The sequence below is a fragment of the Nicotiana tabacum genome, chromosome 22 (assembly GCF_000715075.1).
Source record: "Nicotiana tabacum cultivar K326 chromosome 22, ASM71507v2, whole genome shotgun sequence".
NCBI lineage: Eukaryota > Viridiplantae > Streptophyta > Magnoliopsida > Solanales > Solanaceae > Nicotiana > Nicotiana tabacum.
In genome coordinates this window covers 30,517,262-30,536,170 of record NC_134101.1, presented here as the reverse complement: position 1 = coordinate 30,536,170, position 18,909 = coordinate 30,517,262, and the positions used below count along the sequence as shown (strand labels likewise).

Below are 18,909 nucleotides of genomic sequence, written 5' to 3'. Positions count from 1 at the left end.
ATATCATAGTACCCATGGCCACAGAACGGAAGATTGCAAGCAACTAAGAGAGGAAATAGCCCGCTTATTTAACAAAGGGAACCTTCGGGAATTTCTGAGTGATAGGGCGAAGAACCATTTTAAAAACAGGGATTTCAGCAAGCAAAACGAGCAAGAAGAACTGCAACACGTCATTCACATGATCATCGGCGGCATCGATACCCCTCAGGGACCAGTACTTAAACGCACTAAAACATCGATTGTGAGGGAAAAGCGATCTCGGACTCAAGATTATGCATCCATAGGGACTTTGTCCTTTGATGATGAAGATGCAGAAGGGGTCATCCAACCTCATAACGACGCACTGATAATATCCGTACTCATGAATAAAACTAAAATTAAGCGTGTGTTAATCGATCCAGGTAGCTCGGCCAACATCATCCGATTGAAGGTAGTAGAGCAGCTCGGCCTACAGGATCAGATCGTACCCGCAACTCTGGTTCTAAACGGGTCCAATATGGCATGTGAAACCACCAAAGGCGAGATAATCCTACCAATAAACGTGGACAGAACCATCCAGGAAACAAAGTTTCACGTGATCGAAGGCGATATAAGATACAACGCCCTTTTCGGAAGGCCATAGTTCCACAACATGAGAGCTGTACCTTCGACCCTACACCAGGCCCTCAAATTCCCGACATCGAGAGATGTCAAAACGGTGTACGGAGAACAACTAGCCGCAAAGGAAATGTTCGCCGTCGAGGAAGCTAAACCAATGTCCTCACCTTCGTCGATAAAAGGATCGGGCTCGGAAGGAGAACGGGATACCAAATAGCAATCACAGACATCGGCTTCGACCCAGCCAGATAACTAGAAAATCGAAGAGGATGATGATCAAAGGGTCCCTCGATCTTTCATGATTCCCGATGACTCCGATACCACCAAATCAACAATCGAGGAACTAAAGCAAGTCACATTAATCGAGCACTGGCCCGAGCGAAAGGTATACTTGGGAACAGGGTTGAGCCCCGAACTCAGGAAGAAACTCGTTCAATTTCTTATCGATAACATCGATTGTTTTGCCTGGTCCCATTTAGATATAACAGGGATTCTGCCGGACGTAACGACATATCGGCTAAGTTTGAACCCCAGGTTCAGACCAGTGAAACAAAAGAGAAGACCCCAGTCCGAGGGAAAGCACGCATTCATAAAGGACGAGGTAACCAAGCTTCTCAAAGTATGGTCCATTCGGGAGGTGAAATATCCCGCATGGTTAGCCAATGTAGTTATAGTGCCTAAAAAAGGGAACTAACTTAGAATGTATGTGGACTATAAGGATTTGAACAAAACATGCCCCAAAGATTCCTTTCCGCTGCCCAACATCGATCGCATGATCGATGCTACGGCCGACCACGAGATCCTCACTTTTCTCGATACCTATTCCGGGTATAATCAAATCCAGATGAACCCGGAGAACCAGGAAAAGACTTCATTTGTCACCAAATATGGAATGTATTGTTATAATGTATTGCCCTTCGAGCTAAAGAATGCAGGGGCTACTTACCAACGCCTAGTAAATGAAATGTTTGAAGAACAAATAGGAAAATCAATGGAAGTTTATATTGATAACATGTTAGTTAAATCCCTGCGCGCAGAGGACCATTTGACCCATTTGCAGGAAACGTTCGAAATTTTGAGGAAATACAACATGAAGCTCAATCACGAAAAATGTGCTTTCGGGGTCGGTTTAGGCAAGTTCCTTGGCTTCATGGTGTCACATCGGGGAATAGAGATTAACCCCGATAAAATTAAGGCCATCGAAGACATCGTCGTTGTGGACATCATAAAGGCCGTACAAAGGCTAACGGGTCGGATTGCAGCCTTAGGCCAGTTCATTTCAAGATCATCTGATCGAAGTCACAAATTTTTCTCTCTACTCAAAAAGAAGAACGATTTTGCTTGGACCCCAGAGTGCCAACAAGCATTAGAGGAACTAAAGCGATATCTATCAAGCCCACCACTACTTCACATTCCAAAAACAAACAAAAAACTTTGTTTGTACTTGGTAGTATCGGAAGTCGCCGTAAGCGGTGTCCTAGTTCGAGAAGAGCAAGGTGCCCAATTCCCCATTTATTATATGAGTTGAACCTTAGGAGAAGCAAAAACTAGATATTTGCTCCTAGAAAAATTGGCACTTGCACTGATAAACGCCTCTAGAAAGTTAAGGCCGTACTTTCAATGTCATCCCATATGCGTGTTAATCACTTACCCGCTTCGTAATATTTTGCACAAACCTGAGTTATCAGACCGACTGGCCAAATGGGCTGTCAAACTCAGTGGGTACGATATCGAATATCAACCTCGTACGGCCATCAAGTCTCAAATTTTAGCAAACTTCGTGGCCGATTTCACGCTAACCCTCGTACCCGGAGTCAAAAAAGAACTCCTGTTGAAATCAGGTACATCATTGGGGGTATGGATCCTTTTTTACGGACGAGGCTTCAAACGTGAAAGGGTGCGGGCTGGGCATAGTTTTGAAACCACCCACGGGTAACACTATTAGGCAATCTATTAAAACAATCAGGTTGAGTAACAACAAGGCCGAGTATGAAGCCATGATTGCAGGTCTCGAGCTAGCTAGAAACTTCGGAGCAGAAGTCATTAAAGCCAATTGCGACTCTTTGCTGGTGGTGAGTCAAGTAAACAAAACCTTCGAAGTTCGAGAAGGTAGAATGCAAAGGTATTTAGATAAACTGCTTGTCGCTTTGCACCATTTCAAACAATGGACTTTACGGCATGTTCCACGAGAACAGAATAATGAGGCCGATGCGCTTGCGAATTTGGGGTCGTCGGTCGAGGTAGATGACTTGGGCTCGGGGAATGTTGTTTAACTTTCAAGATCGGTAATCGAAGAAGGTCACGCCGAGATAAATTCTACAAGATTAACCTAGGATTGGAGAAACAAGTATATTGAATACTTAAAGAGCGGAAAACTCCCATTGGACCCTAAAGATTCTAGAACCCTACGGACTAAAGCTGCTCGATTCACATTGGCTTTGGACGGAACACTGTACCAAAGAATATTCGATGGACCGTTGGCAGTATGCTTGGGTCCGGGAGATACCGATTACATCCTACGGGAAGTGCATGAGGGTACTTGCGGGAATTACTCTGGAGCCGATACATTAGTTCGAAAAATAATCAGAGCAGGGTATTATTGGATCGATATGGGCAAAGATGCGAAGGAATTTGTTCGTAAATGCGACAAATGTCAAAGGTTTGCACCAATGATCCATAAACCCGGAGAGAAACTCCACTCAGTCCTATCCCCATGTCCGTTCATGAAATGGAGAATGGATATCGTCGGCCCTCTGCCATCGACCCCAGGTAAAGCCAAATTCATTTTGTTTATGACTGACTATTTTTCTAAATGGGTTGAAGCGCAGACATTCAAGAAAATAAGAGAGAAAGAAGTTATAGACTTTATTTGGGATCATATCATATGCCGATTTGGGATACCTGTCGAAATAGTGTGTGACAATGGAAAATAATTCGTTGGCAGCAAAGTAACAAGATTCCTCGAAGACCACAAAATAAGAAGGATACTATCGACGCCATACCACCCCAGTGGGAATGGACATGCCGAATCAACGAACAAAACTGTCATTCAAAACTTAAAGAAGAGGTTGAACGACGCTAAAGGAAAATGGGGAGAAATCCTGCCCGAAGTCCTTTGGGCATATCGGACGACATCAAAATCCAGTACGGGGGCGACCCCATTCTCCTTAGTATATGGGTCCGAAGCATTAATACCAGTCGAAGTTGGTGAACCCACTGCCAGATTTCGATTCGCGATGGAAGAATCAAATAACGAGGCTATGAATACCTGTCTCGAACTATCGGATGAAAGACGAGAAACTGATCTCGCCCAATTGGCTGCCCAAAAGCAGCGAATCAAAAGATATTATAATCGAAGGACAAAGCTCCGTCATTTCAAGCCCGGGGACTTAGTATTAAGAAAAGTTACCATCAATACCCGAAATCCGAATGAAGGAAAACTAGGACCGAATTGGGAAGGACCATATCAGTGCTCGAGAACATTGAAAAGAAATCATACAGGCTCAGCATTATAAACGGCAAACAGCTATCAAGCAGCTGGAATGTATCATATCTAAAATGGTATTACTGCTAAGGTACGACCTTTCCATATTCATTTATATTTCAAAACTGACCCCTGCAGAAGTCCGAACAAGGGCTAAGATGGATCTTTCGCTTGAAAGCACGCGTTGCACTCTTTTTCTCTTAGACCGGTTTTATACCAAATGAGTTTTTCGGCAAGGTTTTTAATGAGGCAACCATTGATCGTGCTGCATTTACAACAATATCTGAGGCCTCTTTACAATCGAACTCAAATACTGAAGGGGCATTAGGCCCTCAAACACATCGAGTTCTGATACAAGAGAGTTATTTCACAACAGGGTTCCAATAGGAAAAATTGTAAGAGCCAAATGGTCGAAACGAACCATGCTCATGTAGATTGGCCCGAACCCAGGCGTGTAATAACGTGCGAAGAAAGTTCTCTTCTTTATCGGCATCTTATATCCAAGGAAAATTCCTCTATTTTGAGATTTATTATGCAAACAGAATCAAGTTAAATTCGACCAATTATGCCTACGGGCTAAATTGCATCGAGATCGAATCATTAACTTTGACTGCTAAGCCTACGGGCTACTTTTTACCTCGAGTTCGAATCATTCACTCGACGACTAAAGCCTACAGGCTACTTTTATTTCGAGTTCGAGCAATCACTCACTTGACCATCACGCCCACGGGCTACATTACCTCGAATTCGAATCATTCACTCGACGACTAAAGCCTACGGGCTACTTTTATTTCGAGTTCGAGCAATCACTCACTCAACCATCATGCCCACGGGCTATATTACCTCAAGTTCGAATCATTCACTCGACGACTAAAGCCTACAAGCTACTTTTATTTCTAGTTCGAGCAATCACTCACTCGACCATCACGCCCACGGGCTACATTACCTCGAGTTCGAATCATTCACTCGATGACTAAAGCCTATGGGCTACTTTTATTTCGAGTTCGAGCAATCACTCACTCGACCGTCACGCCCACGGGCTACATTACCTCGAGTTCGAATCATTCACTCGACGACTAAAGCCTACGGGCTACTTTTATTTCGAGTTCAAGCAATCACTCTCTCGACCATCACGCCCATGGGCTACATTACTTCGAGTTCGAATCATTCACTCGATGATTAAAGAGACCATTTCAACCTTTTGCTGCAGCTGAGACAACGAAGGGTTAACTTCCACAGTCGAGTCAAACCCATACTTTAATAGAACGAGGCTCACCTGTTTGTCAAGTTCGGCCTCTTCTTCGTGAGCCTTAGCCAAATCCGCTTGAAGGTCCTTTATAGCCTCGTCATTTTGGCTACAAAGAAGCTGCAAGACGTCTCTCTCCCCCGAGACCTTCTGAAGCTCGACCTCACACTGGCCAAGGTCGACCCGAAATCTACTAATGGCCTGCACAGTAGGGAAAGAACACGAGTCAAATTAGGAAAAAGAACAAAGAAACCAAGTATAGTAAAATCATTACCCGAGTAATGAAACGTTGGGCCTCTTCTAATAAAAGAGAAACGTCCCCGATATCGGAAGCATCACCGACTCCGGTAAAGCAATCCCGAAAGGGATCCCCTGCACTAGAGCCTCCGCCCATATCGGGGGTCTTCAATTCTCGAGCTTCCTTTAACGTCTCCTCAGAAAAGGTGAGAAGAGAAGGCGAATGACCCACTGTCATAGTCCCAAGTGAATCACTCGGGGCATTCCGATCAAGACTCGGGATCCCGGAATGAACCCCGACCGGTACAGCTACCATCGGTTCAGGAGCTTCGGTGACCTCGATAGCTCTGGCAGATCGAGACACCAAGGCCGAGGCACCTCCTTCTTCCTCTTCTTCTTCTTCATCTTCTTCTTCTTCTCTCAGTCGTTGGACCGAGTCAATCGAAAGGGCAATTGCTTTCCTCCTCACCCTTTGAGTTTCGGGCTTGGGGCCCTCTGATCGAGAGGCAGCTTTGCTCTTCTTGTCTTTCCCCGGTTTCGGGTCTGGGGATTTGGTTCCTTCTTCACCGCTCGAAGGCCTCAAAACGGCATCCTTGGTTATGCCTACATGAAAGGAAATCAGTAACGAATGGAGCACAAAGAGCGCTTCAAAGGAAACGAGAAGTAAAACCTTACCATGGTTCTTGGCTTCCCATCTGCCTTTAGCCAAATAACGCCAAGCGCGTTCGGCATAAGAGAAAGTCGAGGATAACTTCCAAACCCAATCCTCGAGGTCGGGCACCGCTTGTGGCATCCAAGGGGCAGCTGTATATTGGGAAGAAACATAAAAAAAACATATTTATGAAAACAACTTACGATCAAAATTCCATTCCTCGGGGAACGACATCTTCTCTTCTGGAATAAGGTCACGGGTCCTCACCCGGATGTAACGTCCCATCCAACCCTGATCCTTGTCTTCGTCGATGCTCGACATCAAAGCCTTCAATGCCTGACGATGAAGTCTGATTAATCCTCGAAAGATTTGAGGCCGATACAACCGAATGAGGTGATTCAAGGTAAAATCCAGCCCCCCGACTTTGGTGGAGAAGAAGCGAAGTAGGATTACTATACGCCACACAGAGGGATAAATCTGACCAAGGGTGACCTGATATCTCTTGCAAAAATCGATGATCACCGGGTTCGACCGGACTCAATGTAAGGGATAAGTGTAAACACTTAAAAACCCCTCCACATGGGTGACGACACTCTCTTCGGGGGATGGAATTTGCAACACAACCTCGGAACCCTAGTTACAGTCTTTTCTAACGGCCTCGAGATGACCCTCCATTATAGAGCACATATACATCGACACGCGCTCGCATCGACCCGGGACAGATGAAGGATTCTCAACCTTAAAATCGATCTTTAGAGAACACGGGCCGGGGATATAGTCATAGGTGGACGGCTCCACTGGCGCCCTATCACCTGACGGCTGTGAAGAAGAAGCTTTCTCCTTCTGAGGCACAGTTTTCGAAGTCTTGCCATTCATATGGGAGGAAGAAAGACAAAGAAAAGTGAAAAATTGACGGTACCAAAACTCTGGTAGCAACAAGAAAAGGAAGAAAAAATTAGAAAATTTGGGGGAGTGAACACGTGAAAGAAGTAAATGATAGATGGAAGAGCTATTTATAGGCTCGCATCGTGACGATTCAATATCATAGGTGGCCGACCGCCATCTGACAAGCATTAAATACCTTGAAAGGCTGAATCGATAGGACAGCTATCACATACGTCATAATCGATCCCTGTGAAAACGTCGGCTTATGACCCGATAGAACTACCAAAATCACGTCGATTCTCACCGCATCCTTCGTGAGAAACGAGGGGACTATCTGTATACGGTCGAAATAGATTTTGGCCTTCCTACGTTCGATCGAGTTCGAGTGTTAAAAAGTCGGAATTAGATTTTTGGGAGTGAACTCCGAAGTCGGTACTAACGAGCCTCGAGCCCGAAGGCCGAATCGATTTGCAAGGTACTGCTTCGAGGTCAGAAATGCGCGACGCCCATCTCGAAGGTCGGACTCGAGCCAAGACCGAAAGGCCCAACCCAGTAACGAGCTCGAGCCAGTATCGAGCTCACAGACAAGAGCCGTTGCGACCGCACCAAGAGAGAGAATCTTGGCGAAAATCAAGGAAGAGACAAGTCATCATGGACCTTCCACTATATGTTTTATTTTATTATTTTTTTTGTAATAACCCTCTTCTATAAAAGGGGAATCCTTGTAAGCTAAAGGGCAGAGACAAAAAAACAAATCACTTCTCAGATTGAAAGATATCCCTTTGTGTTTGCTTTACTTTATCTCATTTATTCTTATTGCCCACTATTTGCATTCTCATAGTCAAGAATATACGTATCTCTATTTCTCTACACGATTTATATCGAATTGTATCGCATATCCTTAGAACCACACACAAAATCTAACGTTATCTGATTTTTCCGGTAAACAATTTTAAATCTAAAAGTGCATTTAAAAGTTTTGATCTTAGCTTGGTAAAAGAGCTTTTCTTTCTAAGTTTAAATTTCATAGCTTAGAAGGTAAGGTTAAATAGCAAACCCGCAACCCGCAAAGGCACCCTGTTTGGTTGGCCGTAGTTTCACGCGCATCGTTGCGTTTCGGCTTTGTTGGTTGCAAGGCGTAGACCTCAGATGACGTTTCACCGCCGCAAATTGTCAAATCATACGCGTATTTTTGTAAACAAACCTGTATGCGTATATACATTAAACTACGGTCGTGCTTGGTATAGTGCTAATTGAATTCGTTTTACCTAACTTGAAGGAACTGATTGTACAATCACCAGAAGAGAAAAAAAAAAAAAGGAAAAAGATTTTATAAAGCAGTAACATACCCAGTGAAATTTCACAAAATGGGTCGGGGAAGGATAATGTGTACACAGGGACGGCCCAACCCTAAAGCAAGTGAAGGCTCCAAAAATTTAAGGGCCCCAAAATTACTATTTCTCTATATATAGTAATATATTATTTATATGATTATCTCTTATTATTGATAAATTTATTTTTTTATTGTCATATTAATTTTTAATAACTCGATTTCTTCCTCTAATTAATATAACTAAAATAGTTTTCTGTCAATCTTAATTTATTTTTTTACTTAATTATATTTCTCTATTCATTAGTTGGTCAAATAACTATATCTAATAATCTAACTTATTATTTATTTTTCTTACATAAATTATACTCTCTCCGTCCCAATTTATATGAAAGTGTTTTGACTAGACATGGAGTTTATGAAATAAAGGAAGGCTTTTGAAACTTGTAATCTTAAATAAATCATAGAAATTTATGGGCTAGAAATCATCTCATTAATGGTAAAAAAGAAAAATCTAAAGTTGAATTGTTACCAGATATAGAAAGGGACTTACTAAAACAAAAGGAGTCACTTAAGTTGGGACGGAGGAAGTATATTTTCTGGCTTCTCCCATTTCAGTTGTGATGCAATCAACGTTAAATTCATTTAATTTTCTGTACTTTATAAAACTAAATTCTCATTTTTTTAATTCCACATCCTCACTTGTCTAAATTTTTAAAAAACGATGTTCATTTTTTTTAATTCCACATCATCACTTATCTAATTTTAAAAAAAATAATATTCATTAAATTATATATATATTAAGGCCTCTTATTAAGGCTTTGCTTTAGGCCTCAGATGATGTTTGGCCGCCTTTGTTACGTCTACAAACTTATGCATTTAAAATTTCGTACATGCAAATGCTAGTAAAGAATAAGGCTAAAGTTAAAGAACAATGAAAGTAAATAATAACCAATTAATAGCAACAATAAGGTAAAAACAACGAAAGCGATGGCAAAAGATTTAATAATCAAGGTTAAGGAATACGAGAATACAAGACTAGTGCTAATACTACTTCATGTCAACCCACAACCTTAATTCTAAACCGTCACACTTTTCTGTCGAGGGTCACGTCCTCGGTAAGCTGAAGTTGTGTCATATCCTGCCTAATCATCTCTCCTTAATACTTCTTAGGCCTCCCTCTATCATCTTCTCTAACCCGCCACGGTCAACTCCTCACACCTCCTGATCCGGGCATCAGAGCCTCTCCTCTTCACATGTCCGAACCATCTCAACCTCGATTCCCGCAACTTGTCTTCCACAGGAGCCACGCCCACCTTGTCCCTAATAACTTCATTCATGATCTTGTCTTTCCTGGTATGTGCATACATCCATCTTAACATCCTCATTTCTGCTACTCTCATCTTCTGAACATGAGGTTTCTTGACTGGCCAACACTCGACTCCATATAATACAGTCGGCCTAATAACCATTCTGTATAACTTACCCTAAGTCTAGGTGGCACATTTCTATCGCACAAGACACTGGATGTGAGCTTCTATTTCATCCACCCCGTTTCAATACGATGAATAACATCCTCATCAATCTCCCCGTTACCTTGTATTATGAATCTAATGTATTTGAAACTATCCTTCTTGAAAATGACTTGTGTATCAAACTTCACGTCCACTTAAAAGAAAAATATCAAAAACAATAACAATGAAAAATAAAAGAAATTTGGTCCCGATTATCTGGTGGAGTTTAAGAGGTCTTTAATATCAAATTGCTCATTTTTATAACCAGAGAGATCATTAATTAAGTTTTTAACTTATACAAATGGAATACTGTGGTTCCTACTTTTAGCATGTAATTCTCTTTTCGCCGAAGTTAATTAAGTTATTAACCTAGAAGTTAAATGAAGGACTGCTTTTCAGCTTCTTATGTTCCTTTTGATTTTGACATTTTCTTCTCCACCTCTTTGACGACCTTAAAACATTATATAAGTTGTAATACATGTTGTTTCTATAGTTGTGACAGTGAAATGCAATTAAAAATTTGATACTATTGGATGACACCTGAGAAGAAGATAAAGCAATTGAAGTTATATAAAAATATTATGAATGATCCAGTTCCTTTTTTTAAGCAAATGTTTTGAGAAAATCATAAGCACTGTCACCATTTTATTTACTATTTCATATCAACTTCTAATAAATTCAATATTTTCTCTTTTTAAAACCAGATATCAATGTAGCCATTAGAATAATTTTAAATTTCACAAAATAAAAATTTTCAAACACATTATATTTACCAAAGATTATGTAGTGTGAGGTTAAGTTTAATTTCTATGTTCCTAAAAAGAATGATATAATTACTTAAATATTCTCAAAAGTTGCATAAATATTTGAAAAATAAATAAAAAAGTTCATTTTAATCATGCTATTTTTTGAATAAAAAGTAGTTGAATAGCAATCAAGAAAATTATTGACTTCCCAAACAATAATATAGTTCTTGTTTGGACGGAGAGCATTTTTCATACCATTTCTGTACCCTACGCTATACTACTACCGTATACTAAGAGATAAAATATACGAGTATAACGATGGTATGTAGAAAGTATTTAAGCGTATTACCGCTCTATCTTCTTTTTTAGCTCAGTGAAACAAAAATTCTCAAAAGAAAAGAACAACAAAAAATTCACCTGAAAAGAAAAGAAAAAGAGAAGAACCAATTGTCGTAGAAATAGCCGGAAAAAGTTCAGCGATGCAACGTGGAAGTGGCGGAGGCAGTGGATTATCCCGGTACCGTTCAGCTCCGGCGACATGGTTAGAAGCACTTCTCGAATCCGACACTGAAAACGAAGTGGTTCTTAACCCTTCTTCTCCCATTTTACACTCACCCAATAAACCACCACCCCACCCATCAACTACTCAGCAGCAGCTTCCGGAGCTTGTTAAACCGGAAACTAGGTTCACTGGCGATCCGGGTCTGTTTGAATCCGGCGGTAGTAGTAATTTTCTCCGGCAGCAGAGTTCTCCGGCGGAGTTTCTTTCACATATTAACTCAGATGGTTACTTCTCAAGCTATGGAATTCCCTCCAGTTTGAACTATATTTCTCAGCCAATTAAGCGGCCCAGAGAAGATGATTCCGAAAGTTCGCCCCGAAAATTATCAGCCCACTTGGTTAGTATAAACTTTACCAGCTCATCTGATGTTAAAACTTTTGTTATCCCTAAATTCGGGTTGATATTTTTCTTGAGGCGAGCATGTGGATATTTCAACCTTCAAAAGTATTGAGATTACTTCTCAAAAAAAAAAGTATTGAGATTACTTTGTTAATGTTTGTAAACTAACATGGTCTTGAATATTCATCTCATTTGAGAAGTAGTACATGACTTGACTTTCCCTTAAAAAATGTTTGTCTACCTTTGTATTGTGTTTTATGGCTACGCGAATGAGATTGTTGAAAGCATATTTTCCTTGTGGAAGTAACATATATTTGTCTTCTTCTATATGTTTCTTTTCTTGTTACTCCCTTTGTCCCAATATATGTGGCACCATTTGACTTTGGATACAGAGTTTAAGAAGAAATCAAGAATGACTTTGAAACTTGTGGTCTAAAACAAGCCTTAGACATTTGTACGTGGTTGTAAATCATCTCATTAAGGTAATATGGATATTCTAAAGTTAAATTGTTTCTAAATATAGAAAGGCGGCGGGATGGTGTGCCACTGCCACATAAATTGCGACAGAGGGAGTATTATTTCTGTATGGATTGAACTTTAAGTCTTCTTGTTGTTGTCCAAATATAAGCAATGGCGAAAGATCAGTATACGAGGATAATTGAATTGGTTCCTTAAAATTAGTAATAACAAATTATTAGTTAATAACTCTAACAACCAATAGTCGTTGAAAACTGTTTGTGCATAAACTTTGAAGCAATTCTGTCTAATGTGTGACTTTTCTTTTTTGGTGTCTCCTGAAGCACTATTCTTTCTATTAATATTTACGTACTTACAGCTGTTTGTGTTTGGGAGGTGTAGAAGGGAGAGCCAAGTGGACAGTTACGTGGTTCTGGTGGATCACTGGATGCTGAAATGGAGAAGCTCATGGATGATTTGGTGCCTTGTAAGGTTCGAGCAAAGCGTGGTTGTGCTACCCATCCTCGCAGCATTGCTGAGCGAGTAAATCATATTCCTTTTCTTCCCCTTTCTCTCTTTTTACTTGTGATTACCTGGGTTTACAGGCAATTTAAATCAACCAATCATTAATCTAAAAAGGTTATGCTTGTACTTCTCTTGTGCAAGGTTCGTCGAACGCGCATAAGTGACAGAATAAGGAAGCTTCAGGAACTGGTGCCAAGTATGGACAAGGTAAATTATTTTGTGGGAGCTCCTTGTACATCTTTTAAAGTGCTGCATAATAGCAATTTCATGAGGGCTTTGATTTGTGCTAATTATAGGGATTTGGCGCTTGTTATTTTCACCCTTTTATCATGTCTCCCTCAACAGGAAAAATGATGAACAAGACAATCACCTTTAATCTCGAAGTGATAATCAATTTATTTATGACATCAACAATCCTAATGGGTGAGTCCATCAAATGAATGGAGAAAAGTAGTTACGAAGAATAAAAAATGTATCTTGTGGCAATTGATTCCAGACTTGCAACTGATTCTATAAAACATTATTCAATCTTAAAGATGATTTTACACAAATCTAATAACTAATTGTCCAAGTTATAGCCATAGTTAAAAGGCAAATGCTTTCTAAAGAAATACCAATGAATCCCTGCTAAATGGTTTACCATTTTCTACTGGGTTGATTATGGTCAATGTAACACTCACCAGAGATAAGCTCTTGCCTATTCACCAAAGAGGCAAAGACCAACAATCATTAGAGTCGGTCCTAATCTTTAGAAATTGTAAGCAGTACGACAAATTTCATTTCTACTTGTTGGATATGTTTCATCTGCTTATGCCAAGCCTTCCATGATGAACTCACAATAGCCAATTAACATCAAACCCTGAGTTTTTCCCCTGCATAGGGGGAGTAAACGGAGCTCTAATATTGATTTGTCAAAACTCAACCCTCTTGTTGCTAGTGGAAGTAAAGGCCAGATCTTGCCCATATTCTAGAGATTTTTTCAACAGTCGAAGCATTTTGAACAACTTCTCAGTGACGTCCTAATAACATGTACTAGCGTTACATGGACGATTTGGTTGTTTTTCAAACAGCAATTGTCGACCACCTCAAATATTTTGCAATATTAAATTCCTCACAAATGACACTTCTCCCAAACAGCGTGCCCATTAGATGAAGATTATTCTCCATGTGATGAAGATCGACTTAGGGTAGATAGTAGTATGACATAAATATCACTGCGCAGGTGGCATTCTTTAGTTGGGAACTTATCAGTAAAAATATATGAGGCTTTTTCTGCTAGGAAGCCAGGGTAAGCACAATAGACATCCTTTTGATAGTCAAAGCCTTAAGCTTTTGTAGAACCATACAGCCTAAGAGATCTTACGAGGACTATATATGATCTTACATGTAAAGTTCAAGGTGGATGATCCTAATATTGGTTGGGACCCGAATTTGTTCCTGGATTGTGTTAGACGCAGATTCAGGATTGAGGCATAATTGATTGATTGATTTGGTTAGATATTTTAGAAGATTACTCGCAGTTGTTTGATATGCGAGATATTTTATTTTGCTAGGATGAACATGTTGGGAGTGCCAGGAAGTACGGTTAAAGTGTCTTTTCCAAGATAGTATTTTGGTCAATCATCAGTTATTATGTGGGTTAAAAATGAAAGCACAATATAAGTAAATGATGCATTCCCAAACTTTCAAAAATCTAACCAATAGATCAAATGCTTAACCTTAGCAATGACCGCTAATATTACCAACTACGTCTTGATTCCATGATCTTTAATTTAAGTCTGAGTTAAATAATCCAGATATGGTACTGTTTCTAGGTGTATAAATGAGTCTTTGCCTTTATTAAAAAAATGAGTTTTTATCTTATAGGATGGGCAAAGTACTCCCATTGTCCCGTCTGTTAAAGATTGCACACCAAAATGTTTCTTCAGCTGAATGCATATGAAAATATCTTAATAGTTTGAGAAGTACTTTAAAATCTCCTTCCATTGACAGACATTTGATTGGAGAATACGATAGCTTAGATTTGGCTTCTCAAAATATCTTGGAGTTTGAGTGTAGAATCTCCTCTTTATTATCTCTGTCTCCCTTAGTCTTCTCTCTTTCTACCTTTTGCTCTCTCTCTCTCTCTCTCTCTCTCTCTCTCTCTCTCTCTCTCTCTCTCTCTCTCTCTCTCTCTCTCTCTCTCACATATCTCTATTTCACCTTTTCGGTGCCATATCATTTACCAAGCCCGTTCCACCCTTGAGCTTCTCTTAGACCTCAATATGTGGCTGATGCCCTGATTTATCCATATTTCTTATTTCATGTCTATATCCTTGGTGTTTTGACTTCACTAAGAAACAATGTCTTGCTCATTTTTGGGCTGGACAAAATGTCATGTTTTTGTGGTTCACGAGGATCAATAGTTGAAGAAGGTACATAAACAAAGAAGTGGACATGAAAATAATCTCCCACTCCCCCTTTCCCCCACAGTGAAAAAGCTATTTTACAATAATGTGACATTAAGAATGAACAAGTAAATCTAAGGTTTAAATATAAAAGATATATTTTTCAGCAGATTTTTTTGGGGGGGGGGGGGGGGCGCATCTAACTGGAAATAGATTGACTGTTTTACTTCTAGTTGACTATGCTGTTCTTATTGTAGCTCATGCAATTCATGATTGGCACTGACTTTTGCTATCCACAGCAAACCAACACTGCCGACATGTTGGAAGAAGCAGTTGAATATGTCAAGTTTCTGCAGAAACAGATTCAGGTAAGTCATGAATTCACTCATGTGATTGAATATCCCGAAACTCACACAGATAAAAGGTAGTGAGTTAGACAATAAGAAAAGTAACTTGGACAAAAAGAAATTAAGTGTCTGATAACCTCAGACCAACAATGATCAGTTGGCTCCTCGCTGCTGCACATAGAAAGTGAGTGAATTGCCAGCCGCATGCGATTTCTTGACCGGTCTTGTTTCATATTTCTGCAACAAGAAATTACTTCCAGTTTCTGATTAAATACATTTAGTTATTAATCTGTGAGATCTTTTAATATATTTATGTCACATAATTTGATTAATCATTAATGGTAGTTACTGACTTAATGAAGTGCGTAGTTAAAAGAGCAAGCACTGGATTGTCACAATTAGACCCAAGGAAGGGTTTCATTTTACAAAATCTAATGCTGCAGGAGCTTACGGAGCATCAGAAGAAATGCACGTGTTCAGAGAAGGATCAATAATTTGAAGAAGAGAGTTCCACTAGAGTATATAGGCAATAGTCTGCTCAGATGCATGCGCTTTGGACATGGTAATTTTATCCTCAACATCCTATTCTTCTTCATATGTAGATATTAATGGCAATTCACAAGAGCTTGGCTACTGCAGAATCCAAAATCAGCTTTTCTTTTAGTATTAAATCTAGGTCGTACTCTGTTTTTTGGTGTAGTTGTATCATGTTGTATAAGGTAGTGTCAATTTGCTTAATATCAAATTTCCTCAGCTGAAAGACTTCTCCTTTCTGAAGATGTAGTCAGAATAGGTAGACCTGTCCTGTTGAAAGCAAACTCAAATCAATAAATATTGTTGTAAATGTGAGACATGGCACATCATAACTTTCTTGTAAATATCAAATTTGACTTTATAGGTAAATCATTTGTCCATGTACGAGCATATGTTTTTGAAGCAACTGGCCTGTGTAGGTAGGAAAGAAGCTCATTGCAGGTCTGCTGATGAGAGTATTTGAATAAGGGAGCAATCTTTCTAATATGAGTTGCACATGTAAACGTAAGTTAGTAGGTTAAGGGATATCTGCTGGAAACAGCAGCTCTGCATACATAAAGTTTTCTTGGGAATAGCTGAAGAAATTATGATGTTGTAATATGTATATTATCCTTCTGTGCTGTGGAGAGAAGATAACATCAACATATAGATGCTCATAGTACGTATATTACAAACAGTGTATTGCAGGGACCAATTGCCAGCTATATTCACTCCTTGTCCCGGTGAGTAACCTTCTTTTCCTGTTTAAAAAAACAGAATAAAAGTATTACAAAATTGATTTTAGATGCTCTTGCTAGTTTTAATTCAGAATATGTAGTGTGTAACTAGCATCGAGAAACCAGTGGTGATGCACGACCTTTTAAGGAAAAGTGATACAGTATTACTTGTATGCATTGATGGCGTAAATTATTTACACTATCAAGTCATTTAAGCCAAGTACAAGTGACATTACACAGCATTTGTAAATTGGTAGCCTACAAAATATGGTAAATGACCTATTACTTCCAGTAATACTGACTTGGTAGTGTAAAAATTTTGTTACACCGTCTGTGCATATAAGTTTAACTCAAAGTGATTTTAGGCTAAATATCATTATCTGGTTTATGAAGATGAAATGCTGACACAGCTTATATTTAATTATACGTTCTGCTCTCGCTCTTGGATTACGATTCTTTTTGGTTCATTTGCATGCTTCATTCTTTAGATTTTGTATCAACGAGTATCATGCGAAACTACATTGATTGTGTGCTTGGAAGCTTTTTCAAGAACAAAGGCTTAACTTGTGGGTACATCTTGATGAAAAGAATCGAATATGTAGCCAGTTCTGCATTCTACACTTTTATCTTCCTTATAGGTGAGCTATATTGACGCATACTGGTTGAAAGCTGTTGTTGAAGTGAGAATTAGAGACAACTAATGTTATTATGACTTCGTAAAATGTGCTTCTGTGTACACGGTTGGATCTTAGCCAGTGCACGGTGCACGGCCACACTGCTTTCACCTTGGAAGTTCTATACCTATATGTGAAAAGTTCAAAAAATGTGTGCATCTATAATGAAGTTCACTGCCTCCAACTTTTGGATCAACCCCCACCTGTTGAGACCGTTTGACCTCGTCCCTTATGCATGCTTCATTCTCCGCTGCATCTTGATCTGCCATAAGTGTTTGCTTTTGTAAAGTAGGTGAGCTTTGCAATAACTTCTAGTCCTAGTGCAACATCTTGACCACCAACACACACATTATGGGTGTGTGCGCGCGCACAAGCTCTACAAAAAGAGACATGGTGTATTTTTCTAATTCTGAATTGAGAGGTTTTTGTTTCATTGTAATTTGAAAATTGGTATGTAAACATGAAATCCAAGTGTGTTAAGATGCAGAATAATATCAAACGGCGACAATATACCTAGTATATTCCCACAATATGAGGTGGGGAGGGTAATGTGTACGCAGATTTTATCCCTTGTAGAGGCAGAGAAGCTATTTTTGATAGACACTCAAGAAATGCAATTCTCAATCCAGAATAATATCAATAGCCAACAAATGGGTGCACAGTGCACTGATAGTTCATTAGTTGATAGGCGAAGCGTATATCATTCATATTACTTTTATCAACAAATAATTACACTAAGTTATCACTGTTTATGTAGGAAAATCTTTAATATATGTCAATTTCGGGCCATATCAAGACGACGTAGTATAAAGTTGTTGTGAGGTGGTGGTTATAATTAGTAAAAATTCGATTTTCATATTTGAATTTTTAAAATTTCTATGTCTTAAATTTGTTGCGACTTTTATAGAAGCTAAATTGGTATTTGCACTATTAACTTTCCTTTTAAAATTGTATTCACACCGCAAAAGGACTGTGAGTTGATTCTTTACCAATGTCTTGACGTCCCAATTCCTTTTTAGTCGATTTAAAAAATCGGAGCAATTGTAACATATCAAGAAAAAAATAATTATAAAGTAGCTTTAAAAGAATAGCAAAGATCACAAATGATCTATATAACTAGGTAATACTCTAATCATACCTCACTTCATTCACCTATAAATAATGCTAGGCTTGGATGTAAAAATTTGCATTACTATTTACTAATTTGGACGAGAAGACGATTATCCTTTCAACTATTGTCGCCCTAGATGAAGAACTAAGGAAGATGAGGGCTGAGAATAGGAAGAAGGAGACGGAATTGCTCCTATCTGCATGCATGGAGATGGAGGATCCAGGAAAGGTTATCGACAAGAACGATGTAGTGGATTTTTATAATTTTTTAAACATGAAAATCAAGGGGGACTGATGGGGATTTGAGTTACATTAAGGGGAGGATGGGTTGAAACCAAAAAACTATTGCTAACTAGTCTCTGCCGCTCCACTCCTACTTGGTCAGCCATAACTTGCTTAAAAACAAAAGTTGGTGCGGTATCAAAAAGGCGTAGTCTGCTACCATTATCCAACGTGGAACCATATTTAGCTAATCCATCGGCAACCATGTCGCCTCCCTGTAAGTATGGCAAATGGTAGGATCACCCAATTGTCGTAGTAACAACCTGCAATCATGAATTAAGTTAGT

At 39.4% G+C, this 18,909-nt stretch overlaps 1 protein-coding gene across 8 annotated transcripts; it reads left to right on the top strand.

Annotated features, from left to right (window-relative positions):
• Window positions 1–10,958: 10,958 nt before the first annotated feature.
• LOC107830484 (transcription factor bHLH80) lies at window positions 10,959–17,830 on the top strand. Of its 8 annotated transcripts, none has more exons than XR_012705364.1 (6): window positions 10,962–11,590; window positions 12,428–12,591; window positions 12,715–12,780; window positions 15,260–15,328; window positions 15,751–15,869; window positions 16,206–16,512. XR_012705364.1 is itself a non-coding variant. In XM_016658050.2 (5 exons), the coding sequence occupies exons 1-5, from the start codon at window positions 11,171–11,173 to the stop codon at window positions 15,799–15,801; spliced, it is 789 nt and encodes a 262-aa protein (XP_016513536.1). In that variant the 5' UTR covers window positions 10,972–11,170; the 3' UTR covers window positions 15,802–16,156. The 8 variants fall into 8 exon arrangements, 3 of the variants coding, with proteins under 3 accessions (XP_075100864.1, XP_016513536.1, XP_016513537.1); XR_001658158.2 differs by lacking the exon at window positions 16,206–16,512 and adding an exon at window positions 16,519–17,830 and having other exon boundaries at window positions 10,970–11,590; window positions 12,451–12,591; window positions 15,218–15,328; XR_001658157.2 differs by having other exon boundaries at window positions 10,971–11,590; window positions 12,451–12,591; window positions 15,218–15,328; window positions 16,206–16,510.
• Window positions 17,831–18,909: the final 1,079 nt, after the last annotated feature.